Source organism: Mustelus asterias, chromosome 12, assembly GCF_964213995.1.
Source record: "Mustelus asterias chromosome 12, sMusAst1.hap1.1, whole genome shotgun sequence".
Classification (NCBI taxonomy): domain Eukaryota; kingdom Metazoa; phylum Chordata; class Chondrichthyes; order Carcharhiniformes; family Triakidae; genus Mustelus; species Mustelus asterias.
The window spans coordinates 57,729,486-57,748,100 of record NC_135812.1 but is presented as its reverse complement, the minus strand read 5'-3'; the positions used below and the strand labels follow the sequence as shown (position 1 = coordinate 57,748,100).

General features: G+C 44.6%; 1 protein-coding gene across 2 annotated transcripts in view; it reads left to right on the top strand.

The window, feature by feature from the left end:
• Positions 1-18,615, top strand: part of LOC144501492 (WW domain-binding protein 2-like) — a 35,229-nt gene extending 16,614 nt beyond the window's left edge. For both annotated transcript variants that reach the window (XM_078225281.1, XM_078225280.1), the window contains 4 exons: positions 2,158-2,298; positions 3,560-3,679; positions 5,204-5,274; positions 14,358-18,615. In XM_078225281.1, the coding sequence (XP_078081407.1) occupies positions 2,158-2,298; positions 3,560-3,679; positions 5,204-5,274; positions 14,358-14,486 (461 nt within the window). In that variant the 3' untranslated portion in view covers positions 14,487-18,615. The remainder of the gene's footprint in view (positions 1-2,157; positions 2,299-3,559; positions 3,680-5,203; positions 5,275-14,357) is intronic.

The window sequence follows — 18,615 nt, the reverse complement described above, 5'->3', positions numbered from 1 at the left end:
CTGGGGGCCTGCATGGGAGTTTAGTGTTCCCTTACCCACCATCAGATGTGGGCCCAGGTGCCAGCATGCATGCGGAGCTCGGGTAGGAGTCAGCACAATGACGCATAGCGAGTTGACATCACCCTCCTGCCTGTCACAGAAACTTGCTAACACAGTGTACCCAGGGCTACCACTCTGGTGTTACAATGTTGCAGAAGATTGTAGGATTCCAAGGTGGGGTGGGACATGGAACCCACGTGCGGCAACACAGGCCTCAAGTGACCAAAGCACGTGGTGATCAGAGCCGCCCTCGCATGCCTGATCCTTGCTGCCACAAGCCCTCCAACGCCTGGATGGTGTTGCTCCTCGTCATCATCCCCCTCCTGCTGGGCGGCCTCTGCAGCGACGTCCAGCTGGTCAGCCTCCACATCCTCCGCCTCCGAGGAGAACGTGGAGGTTGTGTAGGGCACAGCACACTATTGGAGGGCGTCGCTAGAGTGGTCCAGGCTCCTGAACCGAGGAGCCCTATGCACCGCTCCACTATTGAACGGGTGGCAACATGCCTCCGAAGTGGGTACCCCATGTCCCCCACAAACCATCCCTGCACCCTGGGCTCCTCCTCACACCTCCAGGATATCAGAACTCCGCAATATAAAGTTGTCATTCACGCTGCCAGGGTGTCTGGAGCAGACATGATGATGTTCAGCTGATGGTCACACACCAATTGCACGTTTATTGAGTGGAAACCCTTTCTGTTCGTGAATCTTCCTGGATTCTTCACCGGGGCCTTGAGTGTGATGTGGGTGCAGTCTATAACCCCCTGCACATTTGGCATCCCTGGAGTGGCTGGGAATTCTGCAGCCTGGGCTTCCTGCTAGGCCTGGTCCAGGTCAAATTTAATGTACTGGCCAGCCTGGGCATACAGGACATCCGTGACCTCCTTGACACAAATACCACAAATGTCTCCGCTGGAGGTCTGGAAGTTTAAAGTGGCCGTCAATTTCACAGACACCGAGAGTGGGTGGCGTGAGTCAGACCACGTGATCAATAGCAACCTCCTCCACCCACACACACACACACCTCCGCCTCCTCCACTCATGCAACTTTTATACATGAGATGTTTTCCTGACCGATCTGGTTACAGTGAATTCGGTCGCTAAGGGAGGTGAGCTGAGATGACTGGGAGTGAAGCTCGCTAATTAGATTGTGCTGTATGCAAAAACTGAAAATAGACATTTCACACGGTTTGGACGGGCTCCCAATCGTGTCTTTTTTTTTTATTGGAAAAATAGGAATGTGTGTGAAAATGGGCACCATTCCCACTAGTCGCATCACGCCTGATTTTATGATATTTTCCTGCTGTCTCCGCATTGGCATATAGTCTAAGTGGGTACATGTCTGTCACTGTATAACACGGGTACAGTACTGGTGGGGACGGGTCTGTCACTGTATAACACTGGGGTACAGTACTGGTGGGGACAGGCCTGTCACTGTATAACGCGTGGGGACAGGTCTGTCACTGTATAACGCGTGGGGACAGGTCTGTCACTGTATAACGCGTGGGGACAGATCTGTCACTGTATAACGCGTGGGGACAGGTCTGTCACTGTATAACGCGTGGGGACAGGTCTGTCACTGTATAACGCGTGGGGACAGGTCTGTCACTGTATAACGCGTGGGGACAGGTCTGTCACTGTATAACGCGTGGGGTACAGCACTGGTGGTTACAGGTCTGCCACTGTATAACATTGGGATACAGTACTGGTGGGGACAGGTCTGTCACTGTATAACATTGGGATACAGTACTGGTGGGGACAGGTCTGTCACTATATAACATTGGGATACAGTACTGGTGGGGACGGGTCTGTCACTGTATAACACTGGGGTACAGCACTGGTGGGGACGGGTCTGTCACTGTATAACATTGGGATACAGTACTGGTGGGGACTGGTCTGTCACTGTGTAACACTGAGTGACGGTCTTGCAGTCAGATAAATTGTAGCTGCGCCATTTCACTGTTTTATTATTGAAAGAGTTGAAATTGGCTGTGGGGTCTGGACAGGATTTCCTGTTTTTAACATGTTGTTCAATCACCTCGCACATCAGACTGAAGGTTGATTTTGAATATAATTGGGAGATCAGAGGTTTACTAAAAGCTCTCTTGTTATTCTCCCTCAGCCTCTAGGGGTGAAATCCCAGTTGGAGGATTCAGCTATGCCTACATGCCAAACAGTGTGGGTGGAATAGCATCACCCATGGGAGTCCCAGCTTACAGTGCACCAACATCTGTAACCTTTGCCTACCCACCCCCACCTCCAGGTGAGTTTACCCTCCACCTTTAGGAAGATCTTGTTTCATTGATGTACCGTTACTGGCCAGAGGATCTATGCTCGCTCCATGTCAGGCTGTACCACTTCCTGCGAAGCAAATCCTTCCTGCCTTGTATGTTGCACGATAAAAGGATTTGAGTAAGCACAAGACGCTTGAAATTCCTTTGGAAATGAACACTTTTAGTTGTTTATTGAATCGATGCTTCCCTTGAACAAGATTTCCTGACCAATTCATTATTTGACTCCATTGAGGAATTATTTTATTAAATGCTTAGCTTCCTAAGTGTCTTTTCAATATATAGTTAATAGTTCCCTCTACGTTGACCATTTTAATCACTCGTGGCTGATGTCATTACTGGCACTTATTTCTTTGCATGCACATTTCTTATACATGGTACTCAGACATTTGGAGCAGAAGATAAGCCAGGCTTTCCTCTGGCAAACTCCTACTATCCTGCTTGTTGTGGAAAGGTGAAAGGAAATGTGATCACTAATCCTTATCTTTGCAAGATGTCCAACAGCAGCCAACCCCTATTATTGAATGCCAGCCAAGTGGCTGGACCTGAGATGGAACACCCCTGCCCCGCAGACCCATTGCTGCCCCGAGACAGTTTATCAGATGTTCTGTTGTGTCTGGAAATGTATTGCCTTTTCTTTATTGGGGGCATAGTTTTCCTCCATGCCCAGTATCTTTCTTGCTTTAATATGGTTAACGAGTGCAGCTGGCCTCTCTGCCTCTGAGCTAGGGAGGCTGGAAATTAGCACAGATCCCATTGGTAATAAGTAGTTCAGACGTGTGCAGACAGCGTGTGTATGAATTTCAGCTCTCACACCATATTTTAATAGCCACACTCAGCATACAGAATGGTGGTTTGGGGGTAAAGTATTCATGGTAATGAAAATTCTTGGTCTCTGCAGTTTCCATCCTCCCCCTTTTTTATTCCTTTTATTGGTTTACATTTAGTTGGCACCTGTATCCCCTCATGAACCAATCATTCTTCTGTGAGTAGAATTGTAGAATATCACAGTATTGGACCATTGTGTGATCATCAGAACAAATTTTAATCTAGTCCTCATTCAGTGCTCAGATATACAGCACTGTAGGGGTTGCTAACTGGTGATCAGGTGTAGTAACCCCTAGCTCCAGGAGGACTAAGGCCAGCTTCCTTTATTTGTACTGAGAGCAGGGATCAATCCTGAGATGTGCTTGCCTTTTGCCAATTTGTTTACATATTGTTCTTATTCTACAGGTGGATTTTATCCTGGATTTCCTCCCACAGAGGGTACAATGAACTATATGGCTCCTCCCCCTTACCCAGGTCCCATGACTCTACCAGGCGGTGATGCACTACTACCACGGACTCAGGAAGGTAAGTAAGCCCTTTTGAGGCCAATCGTGCTTTAACACGTTTCTGTGCTCTATTTTTAATGTGTGATTGAGAACTGACTGAACACTTGCCAGTGTCTGGCTCTCCTGAGGCCCATCAGAGGCCTTCAATTGGATGCAGAATGCCCAACATGACTTACAAAAAATCCTCTTTTCTCCTTCCTCAGGTTATGGGCTCAAATCCAACTATTCCTATCTAATACTGAGGGACTTCTCATTGTCAGAAGTACCTGCTTCTGACAAAAACGTCCATCCATTATTGGAAGACAAGCAGAGGAATTTTGCTTAGTGTACTGGCCAATATTTATTCCCTGAACCAACAATCACAAACAGATTATCCCATTGTTATCTCATTTCTGCTAATGGGATCTTGCTTTCTGTAAATTGGCTGCCATGTTTCTTGCGTTACAACATTGACTACATTTCAAAAATAATTTCATTGGCTGGAAGGGGCTTTAGGACGCCATATGTTTATTAAAAATTGCTATATAAATTCAAGGTACTTATTTTCCTTTGGTGTTGGCTTTTGAGCCTGGGCAATGAGTGTGTAGGTTTAGCTGTTGGGGATCCTGTTTCACTAAGTACTTGCAGGTGTGACAATCCCTGTTGTCACAGTGGCCATGCTGGTCCAGAGTTGAGGATGAATAGGGTTCTGCGCCCCTGTAACTGATCACAGCCATGAATGTGGACAGTGGCAATCATAGCGCAGATTTCGTAACTGAGAAGTTAACATGAAAAAAATCGCATTTAAATAGCATTCTTAACTTTATAATCAAATGAAGTACTTTCAAATAAAGTAAGTGCTTTCGTTGTTGTAATATCAGAAATGCTGCCATCAGTTTTCTCAAAGCTCCCACAGCAAGAAGATAAATAATGTTAATCATTTGTTTTAATTATGTTGGTTAAGGAATAAATATTGACCAAGATTTTTGGAAAAGCTCGCCTGCTCTTCTTCGAAATAAATAGTGTCATGAGATTGTTTACATCCAAGAGATGCTAACCTCTGCTAATGCCTCACCCAAAAGACAGCATTCCCTTAGTAGTGCACTAGGTCATGTGCTCAAGGGTCTGGAGTGGGACCTGAACTTGTTATTTTCTGACTTTCAGAGCAGAGTACCAAGCAACCTAAAACCTGCTGTACCAGGCACCAAATCCCTGATTTGATTCCCATTGTGTGCTGAGCTACCTGATCACTGCCTGGGTAACAGCACAGACACCACAATCAGCCTCTGGGTTTGAGGGAAGAAATACCAGCATGGGTCATGACAAAGGAAAAGTGGCCTCTTGGGTGAGGTGTACTTTGTTTGCATGAGAAGGCCTGCCTGTCCCTGTGGATTCCCATTCTGACAGAATTCAGGGACGAATAGAGTTAATTGTGTGATGGGGAATATGTTTGGACTCTCACTGGGAAATACTGCAGGTGTTTGGTTGGGGTTGAAACAGTTTGCTGCATTGCCTTGGAGGTTTGCACCATTGATACATGCATAATATCTCTGTTTGTCTTCAGCTGAGGCAAGGCCTGTAGAAAAGAATGGAAGTACCCACAGGAGTCAGTCAGTCACTCACAATGCACCCGAGGTAAGGAACAAGGAGGAACAAACGTGTCAAAAAAAATGTTTATTTGGGGTCTTGCCAATCTTTTCCTCATCGCTGTGTAGAATCCCTGCTGGATTGTTAATATTGGCGGGGGAATTAAACACTTTGGCCTGGATTTTCACCAGAAATGGCTGAAATTCTCCTGAACCCACCATTACCATCTTCGCAGGACAGGACCTGAGTTGAGTAAGGGTTCGTGTGTGCACGATTCGTGGAGGCAGATTGACATTAAAATCACCAGCTGCCTCCATTGCTATGAGATTTTGGAAGAATAGGAGTGTGGAATGCAGTGTGTGCAGAGTAGAACAGGTAAGAGGAGGTTTGAACTTGATGGAGGCGACTGAGTAATCACTCCTTTGGACAAGGTCCTGGGACACTTTTGGGAGAGATAAGGCTCCCTTTGTAATTGTTAAAAAACTGTAAATGGTCAAAGCCAGGCTTGTCCAACTTTTCTCGTTTGGGTGAGGCACATTCTATTTCCCCTCAAGGCACTGATGAGAAATTTCAGAAAGATGAGCTTCAAACTGAATTTCAAAAACATTGAGGTAATAAGAAAACAATTGTTGAGCAAAGCAATCCTATCAATAAGTCATGCGGAGATGCCGGCGTTGAACTGGGGTGGGCACAGTAAGAAGTCTCTCAACACCTGGTTCAAGTCCAACCAGGACCTTTTGTAAGAGGGAGGTCGTGCCTTACAAATTTGGTGGAGTTTTTTGAGGAAGTGACAAAAACGGTTGATGAAGAAAGGGCCGTGGATGTCGTCTATATGGATTTCAGTAAGGCATTTGACAAAGTCCCACATGGCAGGTTGGTTAAGAAGGTTAAGGCTCATGGGATACAAGGAGAAGTGGCTAGATGGGTGGAGAACTGGCTTGGCCATAGGAGAGAGAGGGTAGTGGTCGAAGGGTCTTTTTCCGGCTGGAGGTCTGTGACCAGTGGTGTTCCGCAGGGCTCTGTACTGGGACCTCTGCTATTTGTGATATATATAAATGATTTGGAAGAAGGTGTAACTAGTGTAATCAGCAAGTTTGCGGATGACACGAAGATGGCTGGACTTGCGGATAGCGAAGAGCATTGTCGGGCAATACAGCAGGATATAAATAGGCTGGAAAATTGGGCGGAGAGGTGGCAGATGGAGTTTAATCCGGATAAATGCGAAGTGATGCATTTTGGAAGAAATAATGTAGGGAGGAGTTATACAATAAATGGCAGAGTCATCAGGAGTATAGAAACACAGAGGGACCTAGGTGTGCAAGTCCACAAATCCTTGAAGGTGGCAACACAGGTGGAGAAGGTGGTGAAGAAGGCATATGGTATGCTTGCCTTTATAGGATGGGATATAGAGTATAAAAGCTGGAGTCTGATGATGCAGCTGTATAGAACGCTGGTTAGGCCACATTTGGAGTACTGCGTCCAGTTCTGGTCGCCGCACTACCAGAAGGACGTGGAGGCGTTAGAGAGAGTGCAGAGAAGGTTTACCAGGATGTTGCCTGGTATGGAGGGTCTTAGCTATGAGGAGAGATTGGGTAGACTGGGGTTGTTCTCCTTGGAAAGACGGAGAATGAGGGGAGATCTAATAGAGGTGTACAAGATTATGAAGGGTATAGATAGGGTGAACAGTGGGAAGCTTTTTCCCAGGTCGGAGGTGACGATCACGAGGGGTCACGGGCTCAAGCTGAGAGGGGCGAAGTATAACTCAGATATCAGAGGGACGTTTTTTACACAGAGGGTGGTGGGGGCCTGGAATGCGCTGCCAAGTAGGGTGGTGAAGGCAGGCACGTTGACATCGTTTAAGACTTACCTGGATAGTCACATGAGCAGCCTGGGAATGGAGGGATACAAACGATTGGTCTAGTTGGACCAAGGAGCGGCACAGGCTTGGAGGGCCGAAGGGCCTGTTTCCTGTGCTGTACTGTTCTTTGTTCTTTGTACTAGGTGAGTAGCTCATGCTACCAAATAAACCTGTTGGACTTTAACCTGGTGTTGTGAGACTTCTTGCTATATCAATACGTTGTTAATAAGACTAATTAATAAAAGTGACCCATGGGCGCGCTCTCTCACTATTGCTCGCTACCACACATGGCAATCAGCCACCCCCACCCCTCCTAAACCTTGACCTGGGGCTGGGCACCATCTCCCATGCAGACTTCACAGCCAGCCTCTCCTGCTTGCCCCTGGCACTTCCGCTGTTGGGGCCTCACTCTCTGGGCCCTCCTCTTGGGCTCTCCAGGCTCTGAACTCACCACCGATAATGTTCACTGCTTCTCCAATCTCCGATTGTTTCTGCCCCTCCTTTGCTGTTGATTAACCAAGAAAGAAAACAGGAACAGCTTGTGATTGGAGGAGGACCAGCACCTAACAGAATCTTCCATTCTAACTTTGACTGTTCGACAGGCATTTTGAAAACTGCTTCTGGGGCTGCATAACATGGCTTCATGGGCCATCTCTTACTGGTGGGCAGTACGTTGGACAAGCCTGGTCCAAGTTGTCCAGGAACTGTCCTGGTCGCAAGATGAGTTGATATGACAGGAGTAAGGACAAGGGGTGGTTGGGGACATAGATTGCCATGAGTTGTCACTAAATCAGCTTGGAGGTATGGGACAATGAGGGGAGGGAGAGGGCGGGTTCGTAGAGAGGCACTAAGTTAGTATGGCGGCCATTGGGTCAAGTTGAGGTATATTGACACAAGGTGAGATGGGGGCATGGTTTTTTTATTCATTTGTGGGATGAGAGCATCGCTGGCTAGACCAGTATTTATTGCCCATCGCTAGTTGCCCTAGAGAAGGTGGTGGTGAGCTGCCGCCTTGAGCTGCTGCAATCCAGGTGGTGGAGGGGAACCTTTAGGTGGTGCTATTCCCATGTACCTGCTGCTCTTATCCTTATGAATAGTAGCGTGTGTGGGTTTGGAAGGTGCTGTCTAAGGAACCTTGGTGAGTTCCTGCAGTGCATCTTGTAGATGATACACACGACGGCGAATGAGAGTGAATGTTTGTGGAATGAGTGCCAATCGTGTGGGCTGCTTTGTACTGGATGGTGTCAAACATCTTGTGTTGTTGGAGCTGCACTCGTCCAGTCAAGTGGGGAGTATTTCATCACTCCTGCCTTATGTCTTGTAGATGATGGACTAACTTTGGGGGATCAGGAATTGAGTTACTGGCTGCAGTATTCCTAGCCTCTGATCTCTTACTGGAACCGTACTACTTGTATGGCTTCTCAAGAGGATAAGGTGAACAGCCAGAGGTTGTGGTCCATATTGATACCAACAACGTGGATAAGAAGAGGGTTGAGGTTCTGAAAGCCGAATATAGGGAGCTAGGTAATAAATTTAAAAGCAGGGCACCATCTCAGGATTACTCCTAGTGCCACTTGCCAGCGAGAGCAGGAATAGGAGAATAGACCAGATGAATGTGGGCTGGAGTGATAGTGTAGGAGGGAGAGATTTGGATTCCTTTGACGTTGGGACTAATTCTGGGGAAGATGGGGCCTGTACAATCTGCAGCAGGACCAGACCAAAATCCTTGTAAGGGTATTTAAGTGCTCAGGTGGAAGTTTTAAACTAGAGTGGCGGGGGATGAGAACCTCAGTGGGGAAATACAAAAGTGGGAAAGAAGTGAAGGACAGATAGTAGAAAGTAAAAAGTGGAATGCAGAGGAAACATGGCAGCAAATGGGGCCATTGTACAAAAATTGTATTTAAAAAAAAAAGTTAAGACAAGTCTCTCGGCATTTTCTGAATGTACTGAATAAGGTAGGTGAACTAACAATGCAAATTAGTTTAAATGGGTACAATATGATGGTGATTACGGACACATGGCTGCAGGGTGACTAAGGCCGGGAACTAAATATCCAGAGGTATCCAGTATTTAGGAAGGACAGCCAAAAACCAAAAGGTGGTTAGTGATATTATAAGCTGGGATGAAATCAGTGTAATAGTGAGAGAGGATATTGGCTCAGAAAATCTCGATGTAGAATCAGTCTGGCTGGAGCTAAGATGCAACAAGGGTGGAAAACATAAGTAGGGATTGTCTATAGGCCTCCAACCAGTGCTGGTAATGTAGGGATGGTATTAAACTGGAAGCTTGAGATGCATGTAACAAGGGTACTACAGTAATCATGGATGACTTTAATCTACATATAGATTGGGCTAGCAATACTGTAACAGATGAATTCCTGGAGCGTGTGCTAGATGTTTTTTTTTCAGATCAGTATGTTGAGGAAACAACTAGAGAATATGCTATCCTTGATTTGGTATTATGCAATTAATAATCTTGTCCTTTAGGAAATGGTGACCATAACATGATAGAATTCTTCATTTTGATGGAAAGTGAAGAAGCCTGATCTGAAACTAGGGTCCTAAATCTAAACAAGAAAACTACAAAGATATGAAGCGAGAGTTGGCTTAGATAGATTGGGGAATTTCTTTACAAGATGTAAGCCGGAATTCTCCAACCGTTCACATCCCACCTCTGCTGCATTCAGCCAAAGTTCAATTCACTGCAGTGGGTCTAGAGAAAACTGCCAATGTGAACGGCAGGACAATTCCACCCATTATGATAGATGGACAATGGCTAATACTTGAGGAACTAATGTATGCATTGCAACAGTTATACATTCCTTTTTGACACAAAAACAGAACAAGAAAAGCAGTCCAATCATGGCTTACAAATGAAATTAAGGATAGTACTTGATCCAAAGAGGAGTCATATAAAGTTGCTAGGTAAAATAGCAAACCTGAGGATTTAAGTATTCAGCAAAAGAGGGCAAAGAGAATGATTAAGAAGGGAAAAGTAGTGTGTGAGTAAACTTGCAAGTAACATAAAAGTGGACTGTAAAAGCTTAGAGTCATAAAGTAAAGTTTATTTATTAGTCACAAGTAAGGCTTAGATTAACACTGCAATGAAGTTACTGTGAAATTCCCCTAGTCCGCCTGTTCAGGTCAATGCACCTAACCAGCACGTCTTTCAAACTGGGAGGAAACCGGAGCACCCAGAGGAAACCCACGCAGACACTGGGAGAACATTCAAACTCCACACACAGTGACCCAAGCTGGGAATCGAACCTGGGTCCCTGGTGCTGTGAGGCAGTAGTGCTAACCACTTTGCCACCATGTCAGCCACAAAAACTTGATTAGTATTTCTGCCCAGTTTACAGCATAGAAATAAGCCCTTCGGCCCAGCTTGTCCATGCTGCCCAGTTTTTAACCACTAATCTAGTCCCAATTGCCTGTGTTTGGCCCGTATACCTCTACACCAATCTTACCCATGTAACTGTCTAAACCAACCTGCCTCTACTACTACCTCTGCCAGCTCATTCCAGACACTCACCACCCTGCGCCTTTGGACCCTTTTGTATCTCTTCCCTTTCCTCTCTCACATTAAAGCTATGTGCTCTAGTTTGAGACTCCTCTACCTTTGGGAAAATATGTTGCCTATCTACCTTATCTATGCCCCCATTATTTTATCAAAAGAATAAAGATTAGTGAAGATAAATGTAGGCCCCCTACAGTCCAAAACAGGAGAATTTATAATAGAGAACAAGGAAATGGCAGAGCGATTAAACAACTACTTTACTTCTGTCATCATGGAGGAAGACACAATTAACTTCCCAGAAACACCAAGGAACCAAAGATCTAGTGAGAAGAAGGAGTTGAAAGAAATTATTATTACTAGAAAAATAGAGCTGGAGAAATTAATGAGACTGAAAGCTGATAAATCGCCAAGGCCTGATGGTCTACATCCGAGGGTACCAAAGGAGTGGCCATGGAAACAGTGGATGCAATGGTTGGCATCTTCCAAAATCCTGTAGATTCTGGAACAGTCCCGGCAAATTGAGCCCCTCTATTTAAAAAAGGAGGGAGGGAGAAAACAGGGAATTACAGACCGATTAGCCTAATGTCAGTTATAGGGAAATGCTGGAGTCTATTATAAAGGGTGTAATAACAGGACATTTAAAAAATATCAGCAAGGATTAATGAGCATGGAATTGGTGGTAATATATTGACATGGTTTGAGAATTGGATAGCAGAGAGGAAACCGAGTTGGAATAAATGGGTCTTTTTCAAAGTGACAAGCAGTGACTAGTGGAGTCGCACATGGATCAATACTGGGACCCCATCTATTCGCAATATACATGAATGATTTGGATGAGGGAACCAAAAGTAATACTTCAAGTTTGCTAATGACACAAAAGTTGGTGGGAAAGTAAGTGATCAGGAAGGCAAGTGGTGACAGTGATCTTAATTAGTTGGATTTATCATAGTTATGGAAAAGGAGCAAAAGGTCTCAACTGAGGTAAGCTCAATTTTTGTAAGCTGAGGTGTTATTTAGCAAAGTGGACCGGTGATGGCTGGTTGAAGGTTAATCAGTCTCAGAGCAGTGGGAGGCATTCAAGTAGAAGATCGTGAGGGTTCAGTATAAATATATCAAAGGAAAAGGCTGGAACTATTGATCTACTTTTGGTCGTCTCAAGTAGAAACAATTTTTCTGATTGTCCATTTGTGACAAGTCCCGTTTCCTACAGAAGTGTACTGAAGTCATAGCATTTTGCCTTGTACATTGATGACTTGGATGAAAGAATAAAGTTATATAGTTTGTTGATGATTCTAAAGTTCAGAGGCACAACAAGTTCTGTAAATGAGAACATAAAGTTATACTGGAACATGGATTGAGTGATCAAAGCTATGCCGGAAGGAGTACAAGTGTAGTGATTGTAACTGGATTTATAATCTAAAAAATGTGTTTGAATATCACCAGGGCAATTTTAAAGTTGAATCCAGTTTAAAAAAGCTGGTGTCAGTTTATTTTTTAAAAAATTGGTTAATTAAGCTGCTAAAACACCTAGCCCCTGCTGCCCTGCATTGAGACTCGAGTCACACACTAACAGTCTCTTAACTGCTTTCTGAAGTTGGCTAGGAAGCCGCTCTACTGCATTAAGCTGATTCTAGTGGTTCAAGAAGGTCCACCGCCAGCTCCAGACAATCAGGGATGCACAGTAAATATCAGCCTTGCCAGTGATGCCGCATCCTGGAATGGATATTATAAATTTCTGTGGGGAGGTGTGAAATCATCCACTTTGGTTCTTAAAAAGACAGATTACAATATCCTTTAACTGTGGAGGAGTCAGATTTATTTCACCCCAGTTTCAACTCGTCTGCAACTGAAACCTTCCTTCATGCCTCTACCTCTCGACCTGTCTATTATAATGGACTCCATATTCTACCTTTTGTAAGGCTGAGATCATCCAATTTTGTGCTGGCCTTGTCCTAACTTCTAAGTCTTTTTCAATCATGGAACGGGATTCTCCAGCAGTTCATGCCGGCGGGATTCTCTGGTCCCGCTGCAGTGAACGGAGATTTGGCTGAGCGCCAAATTCTCTATCCTCACTAGCAGCAGTGGAGGGGCATGAATGCCTGGAGAAATCCGGCAGGACAGTGACTGATGTCTCAATTTTAAAATTCTCAACCTGGTTTTCAAATCCCTCCCTGGTCTTGCCTCTTCCTATCTCCTATAATGTCCTCTAACCCACAGCCCTCCAAGATATCTCATAGTTCTGGCTTATACAATTTTGGCCTCATCTTTGTACCAGTTTAAAATTTCACCACCTGTTTGATTTATTATTGTCACAGGTATTGGGATACAATGAAAAGTATTGTTGCTTGCATGCTGTACCAACAAAACATACTGTTCGTAGAGTATATAGGGGAGACGGAAAGGAGCGAGTGCAGAATGTAGTCTTACAGTCACAGCTAGGGTGTAGGGAAAGATCAACTTAATGCGAGATAGGTCTATTCAGAAGTCTGATGGCAGCAGGGAAGAAGCCGTTCTTGAGGTGGTTGGTACGTGACCTCAGACTTTTGTATCTTTTTCCCCGACAGAAGAAGGTGGAAGAGAGTATATCTGGAATGCTGGGATGGGGTCGTTAATTATGCTGGCTGCTTTTCCGAGGCAGTGGGAAGTGTAGACAGAGTCACTGGATGCGAGGCTAGTTTGTGTGATGGACTGGGCTTCGTTCACGATCCTTTGTCGTTTCTTGTGGTCTTGGGCAGAGCAGGAGCCATACCAAGCTGTGATACAACCAGAAAGGATACTTTCTATGGTGCATTTGTAGAAGTTGGTGAGAGTCGTAGCAGACATGCCAAATTTCTTTAGCCTCCTGAGAAAGTAGGAGTTGGTGGGCTTTCTTAACTATAGTATAGGCATGGGGGGGATCAGGACAGGTTGTTGGTGATCTGGACACCTAAAAGCCTGAAGCTCTCGACCATTTCCACTTCATCTCCGTTGATGTAGATAAGGACATGTTCTCCTTTATGCTTCCAGAAGTTGATGACTATGTCCTTCGTTTTACTGACATTGAGGGAGCAATTATTGTCGTCACACCATTTCACCAGATTCTCTCTATCTTTCTTGTACTCAGTCTCATCATTGTTTGAGATTCGATTCACTACGGTGGTGCCATCAGCAAACTTGAAAATGGAGTTGGAGCAGAAATTGGCCACAGTCATAGGTGTGTAAGGACTATAGTAGGGGGCTGAGAACACATCCTTGTGGGCCCCGGTGTTGAGGATGATCGTGGAGGAGGTGTCAGTGCCTATCCTTGCTGTTTGCAGTCTGCGGGTTTGGAAGTCTAGTATCCAGTCGCAGAGGGAGAAGCCGAGCCCTAGGCCTTGGAGTTTGGATTGAGTTTCGTTGGGATAATGATGTTGAAGGCTGAACTATCATCAATAAATAGGAGTCTGACATAAGTGGTCTGGGGATGATCAATGCTTCCTGCCTCTGGCCACGTCATTGGGATCTGATCAGCATGCCAAACTGCAGGCAATCCCCTCACCTGCTTAAAAGAGCAGGCTAAGATCAAAAAGTAGTGGGAAGGCAGCAAAGTGACATTGTTTTCACTGTTCCTCCATCCTGCTTCCATCACAGCCCTGTTTCCACCAGAGCTTGCATGAGGGATGGTGGGGAATTACAGTTGGGATCCATGGCTCCTGTACTACACCCCTCTTCATTCTCAAACTGTTTCCACAAGTGTTTATGATTTTTCTAAATTCCTGTTCTCTGTCCTTCCAAACAGGACCAACCCCCTCCATACACTCCACGTGCTGAGAGCCAAGGACAGCAGAGAGACCAGCCTCCCAGTGATTGGAGCTGGCAGCCACCCCATGCCTCACCCTTCAACCCTGCTCCTGACTCATCTCATTAGCTGGTGAACTGAAGATATGTATTCCCCTGATGGAGAAACAGCATCTCAGCTTTGTCATCTCGCTGTAGTACTTCCACAAGACAAATGCTTGGCATTCCTCCCCACCAACATCCATTTGGGTCCTCAAGCAGCTGTTAACCTGAGCAACCTTCCTTTGGGCAATGGAAACTGAGCAAAATGAATAGTGACAGGAAGCAACTCTATTTCAGTAGATTCAGACCATTAATTGTTTTAGCAAGGAGTTAATATTTGTTTTAGCTCTCCACTGCTGAGCTTAACCCTCAGTAGCATGGGTTGAACTCCCCCCATAACCTGCCTTGTCACAAAAAGCTCTGCACCAGGGACCATTTATAAAGCGATTTATCCCTGCACAGACTAATATTGCTGATTCCCCACCTTCTTTCTGTCTGGATGTCAAGTTCCCCTCACGTACAAATATTCAGATCTTTGGCTTTGTAATCATGTGTAAACTACACTAACAATTGCTACAGATCAGCCTCCAGCTGTTAGAGTCATAGAGGTTTACAGCATGGAAACAAGCCCTTCGGCCCAACTTGTCCATGCCGCCCTTTTTTTTTAAACCCCTAAGCTAATCCCAATTGCCCGCATTTGGCCCATATCCCTCTACCCATCGTACCCATGTAACTATCTAAATGCTTTATAGAGTTAACAGTCAGATGAAACTCCTTTGCCCTCTTCTTTACCGAAGATGCTGTCCATTTATTTAGAATTGCCTCGCGGCTCTATTGAGACAATGGCAAATAAATGCGTCGTCCTAGTGTAGGCTAATTATCAAAGAGCCCTCGTTTAGGGTACAAGTCTGCATAAGCTGCTCACACTGTTCAGTAAGAGTGAGCGGTCGATTATTATTATTTTCAGGTCACTCCTGTCCACTGATGACCATCCTTGCCCTAGTGGAAGCCCAATTAGTATAGAATAAAGGAAGAGTATACATTTGTGTAGCACCTTTCCCAACTTCTGGAAATCCCAAAGAATTGCACATTATTGAAATACATGTGGAGCACTGTTATAAAGTCGGATTCGTAGCAGCCAATCTGTGCACAATAAACTCCCATGATGACCAGGTCATCTGTTTGAGATGTTCACCCGAACTCTATCACATTGCCCGCCGCGGCCTCCGAGCAGGCGAGGAGCCGACAACGAAAATCTCCATTGACCTTGGGTGGGAATTTCCAGTCTCACTCGAGCGAAGTGGTAAAATCCTGTCTGCTGAGTTATAAATTTGGTCAGTTCGCCCAACACTCCCAGCTGTTCCAACACTCCCAAGCTGTGCCATGGGATCCTTTTACCGTGTACAGGACACTTGGCGTCACGTGCACGAGTGGGCAGAATGCTTCAGTGCATATACAGGGTGCACTGAACTGACCTGTTTATTCTTGCCTCATGTGGTCATACACAGTACTGCAGTGAGAATTTACCCAGAGAGAAAACAGGAACAAAAGGTCAGGCAATCTTTGGGGATCGTTTTTGGCGACCCATTTTTCAACACCCCATGGACCACGATCCCCACTTTAAATTACTACAGGAAGTTTGTTCTGGAGCCCATGCTGCCTCTGCTCACCCCTGATCTACAAAGACTGCTGTAGGACATTCTGTGATGCTTACATGTTATCATCCATCTGTTTGTGTTAAAGTTGGGGTGTACATACAGAATAGGCTATGATTATTCTTGGTCAGTTGTATCAGGACATTAAATACACAAATAAGAACACAATTATAAGTTCAACATTGATAGGACCCTGTTGAAATTCTGGGCATCACATTACAGGAGGAATAATAGAATCATGAAAAGTGGATGGGGATGATTTACAAGGTTGATAGCAGGGTTATAGTTAGGAAGAAAGGCTTTTAATAATTGGGTTTTTTTCCACCAGAAGAAAAAGATAAAATATCTGAGAATTTGGAAGGGTAAACAGCAAAATCTTAATGAGTCAGTAACATGAGACTGCAAACTAAACAAAATCAATGAAAGGATGAAGTTAGAATAGATGTTTTCAGTGTTTTACCAGAAGCAGAAATGAAGGGTTCGAGTAGAATTATCATTTCAAGAAGAATTGAAAGCAAGACTGTAAAAGGCCACAGAAAAATTGATTCAAGTTATATAAGGAGTGATCCTGTAGTCCCAAAGCAGAGCCTGAGGAAATGTGGATAGGAGGGAAAGATTGTGATTCCCCTGTTTTTCAGGTGAATGCTGCTAGTTCTGGGCAATGCAGGATGAGCCCTGTGATTAGGCCTTCAGGTTCTGGGATGGAAAACGCATTTAGAGTCAGCTCTGAACATCTTAAAAAGAGCCACATTGCCCCACCCCCAACACAGGTAGAGTGTGCCAGTAAAATCGCTGTGGAATCCAACATATTCTTCATCAGGATACTCCCATCTGACCAGCTTTTCTGACACATTTTGACTTCAAGGTCTCCACCATTTTGCAACCTAAAAGACCTGGTTAGCAGGAAGTTCTCTGCGTGGTACAGAACCAATGCAGGCTGCTCAGCCTCTTGTGCCCTGGCTAATTCTCTGCTAATTTTTTGCCCAATAATTTATTCTCCCAATGGAGGTATAAAGGCCTTTGAGTAGGTGTAAAGGAGATTTACTGGAAAGTAAGGATGAGGGATTTGGGTGCGGTATAGGGAGAGACAAGAAATAAATTGAGTTCTCAGTATTGAGAAAGTTCAGGGAAGGTTTAATGAGATACTAAAAATTATGAAGGATTTTAATGGATGCAGTGACTGAATTATCAGTAACCAGGGGTACAGATTTGAAGTAATCTGAAAAGAAATCGGAGGGAATGAGATTTCTTTTTACACAGGTCGTTGTGATGCTCTGGAATACACTGCCTGAAATGGCGGTGGAAGCAGATTCAGTAATCACATTTAAAATGAAAGTGGATCACTACTTGAAGAGGAAAACCATTGTAGGGCTAGGGGGAACGAGCAAGGGAGTGAGACAAATTAGATGGCTGTTTCACAGGCATGATGGGCTAAATGGCCTCATTCTATGCTGTATGATTCTATCTCAAAGTTCAACCTTTGGATTCAGATATATAAAGCAGGTCCTGACTCTGACCTACATCCATTGCTGTGCCTTTGGTCTGTAAGGCTCCACAGTTGCACAGTCGATAGGTTTTAAATGTTATTTATACAAATGCTTTGTGATTTATCTAAATGGCTTCCACTACTGTGACTATGGAGATGGGTAGAAGGTTTCTTTGTGCACCAGACCTCTGGAAGAACTCTAGAGGGTTCAATGCTAGAAACTTGGGTAGAAAGTGGATCTCCTTGTGTCAATTTTACAGTTGAAATTTGGGCACAATAAGACCCAATTTTGGAGTCCAATGTTCAATGCCCAAGAAAACCTGAAAAATCTTTGACCTGAAACTGAGTTGGAACACTATGCAGGTATCCCTAGCAACTGCCTAAAACAAATCATGTTTATATATTTAAGGGACCAAATGCCTTTTCCAATTCCCACGACAGATATCACACAGCAGTTGATTATTCAGAATGTATAAAGTCTGGTCCTTTTTGCACAAAATGGAGCCAGGATGAGGAGCAGCATACCCCTCGCACCACAATCATTATGATTGAGCTTTGTGCCATTGTTAGAAGACAAACAGACAGGCACTCAGCACCTTCAGCTGTGCAAGCTGCTCACCAGGACTGAAGGCACTGACAGCTTGCAAACTTTTATGTTGGCTATTGCCTAGGCCCATTATCGGGCCTCTGTCAGGCACAGCACTGAGGCTGATGCCATGAATACGCCGAGATGAATTATATCGCAGAGTGCCCAAAATTTGAGAAATGTTCACTTTTATATTCGCAGTGCCTCAACACCCTTGCTAATCCACAAAATTATTAGTTGATTTAGCTATCACATTTAGAGTGGCCTATTCACAAAAGCATAATGACAGACAAAATGATGCAGTTAAAGGCTGACTTAGCAATTGCCATAGTGAATAGCTTACCTTCATGTTCCATGCATACAGTGAAACTCTGCCTCAGAGGATTGTCTCTGGCTGGTTTAGCAGGTGATGGCACAGCATAATTATGTGAATTGTACAGTATTTATGAGAATATGATATTCTAGGTTGCAATAAACTGAATGGAATGAA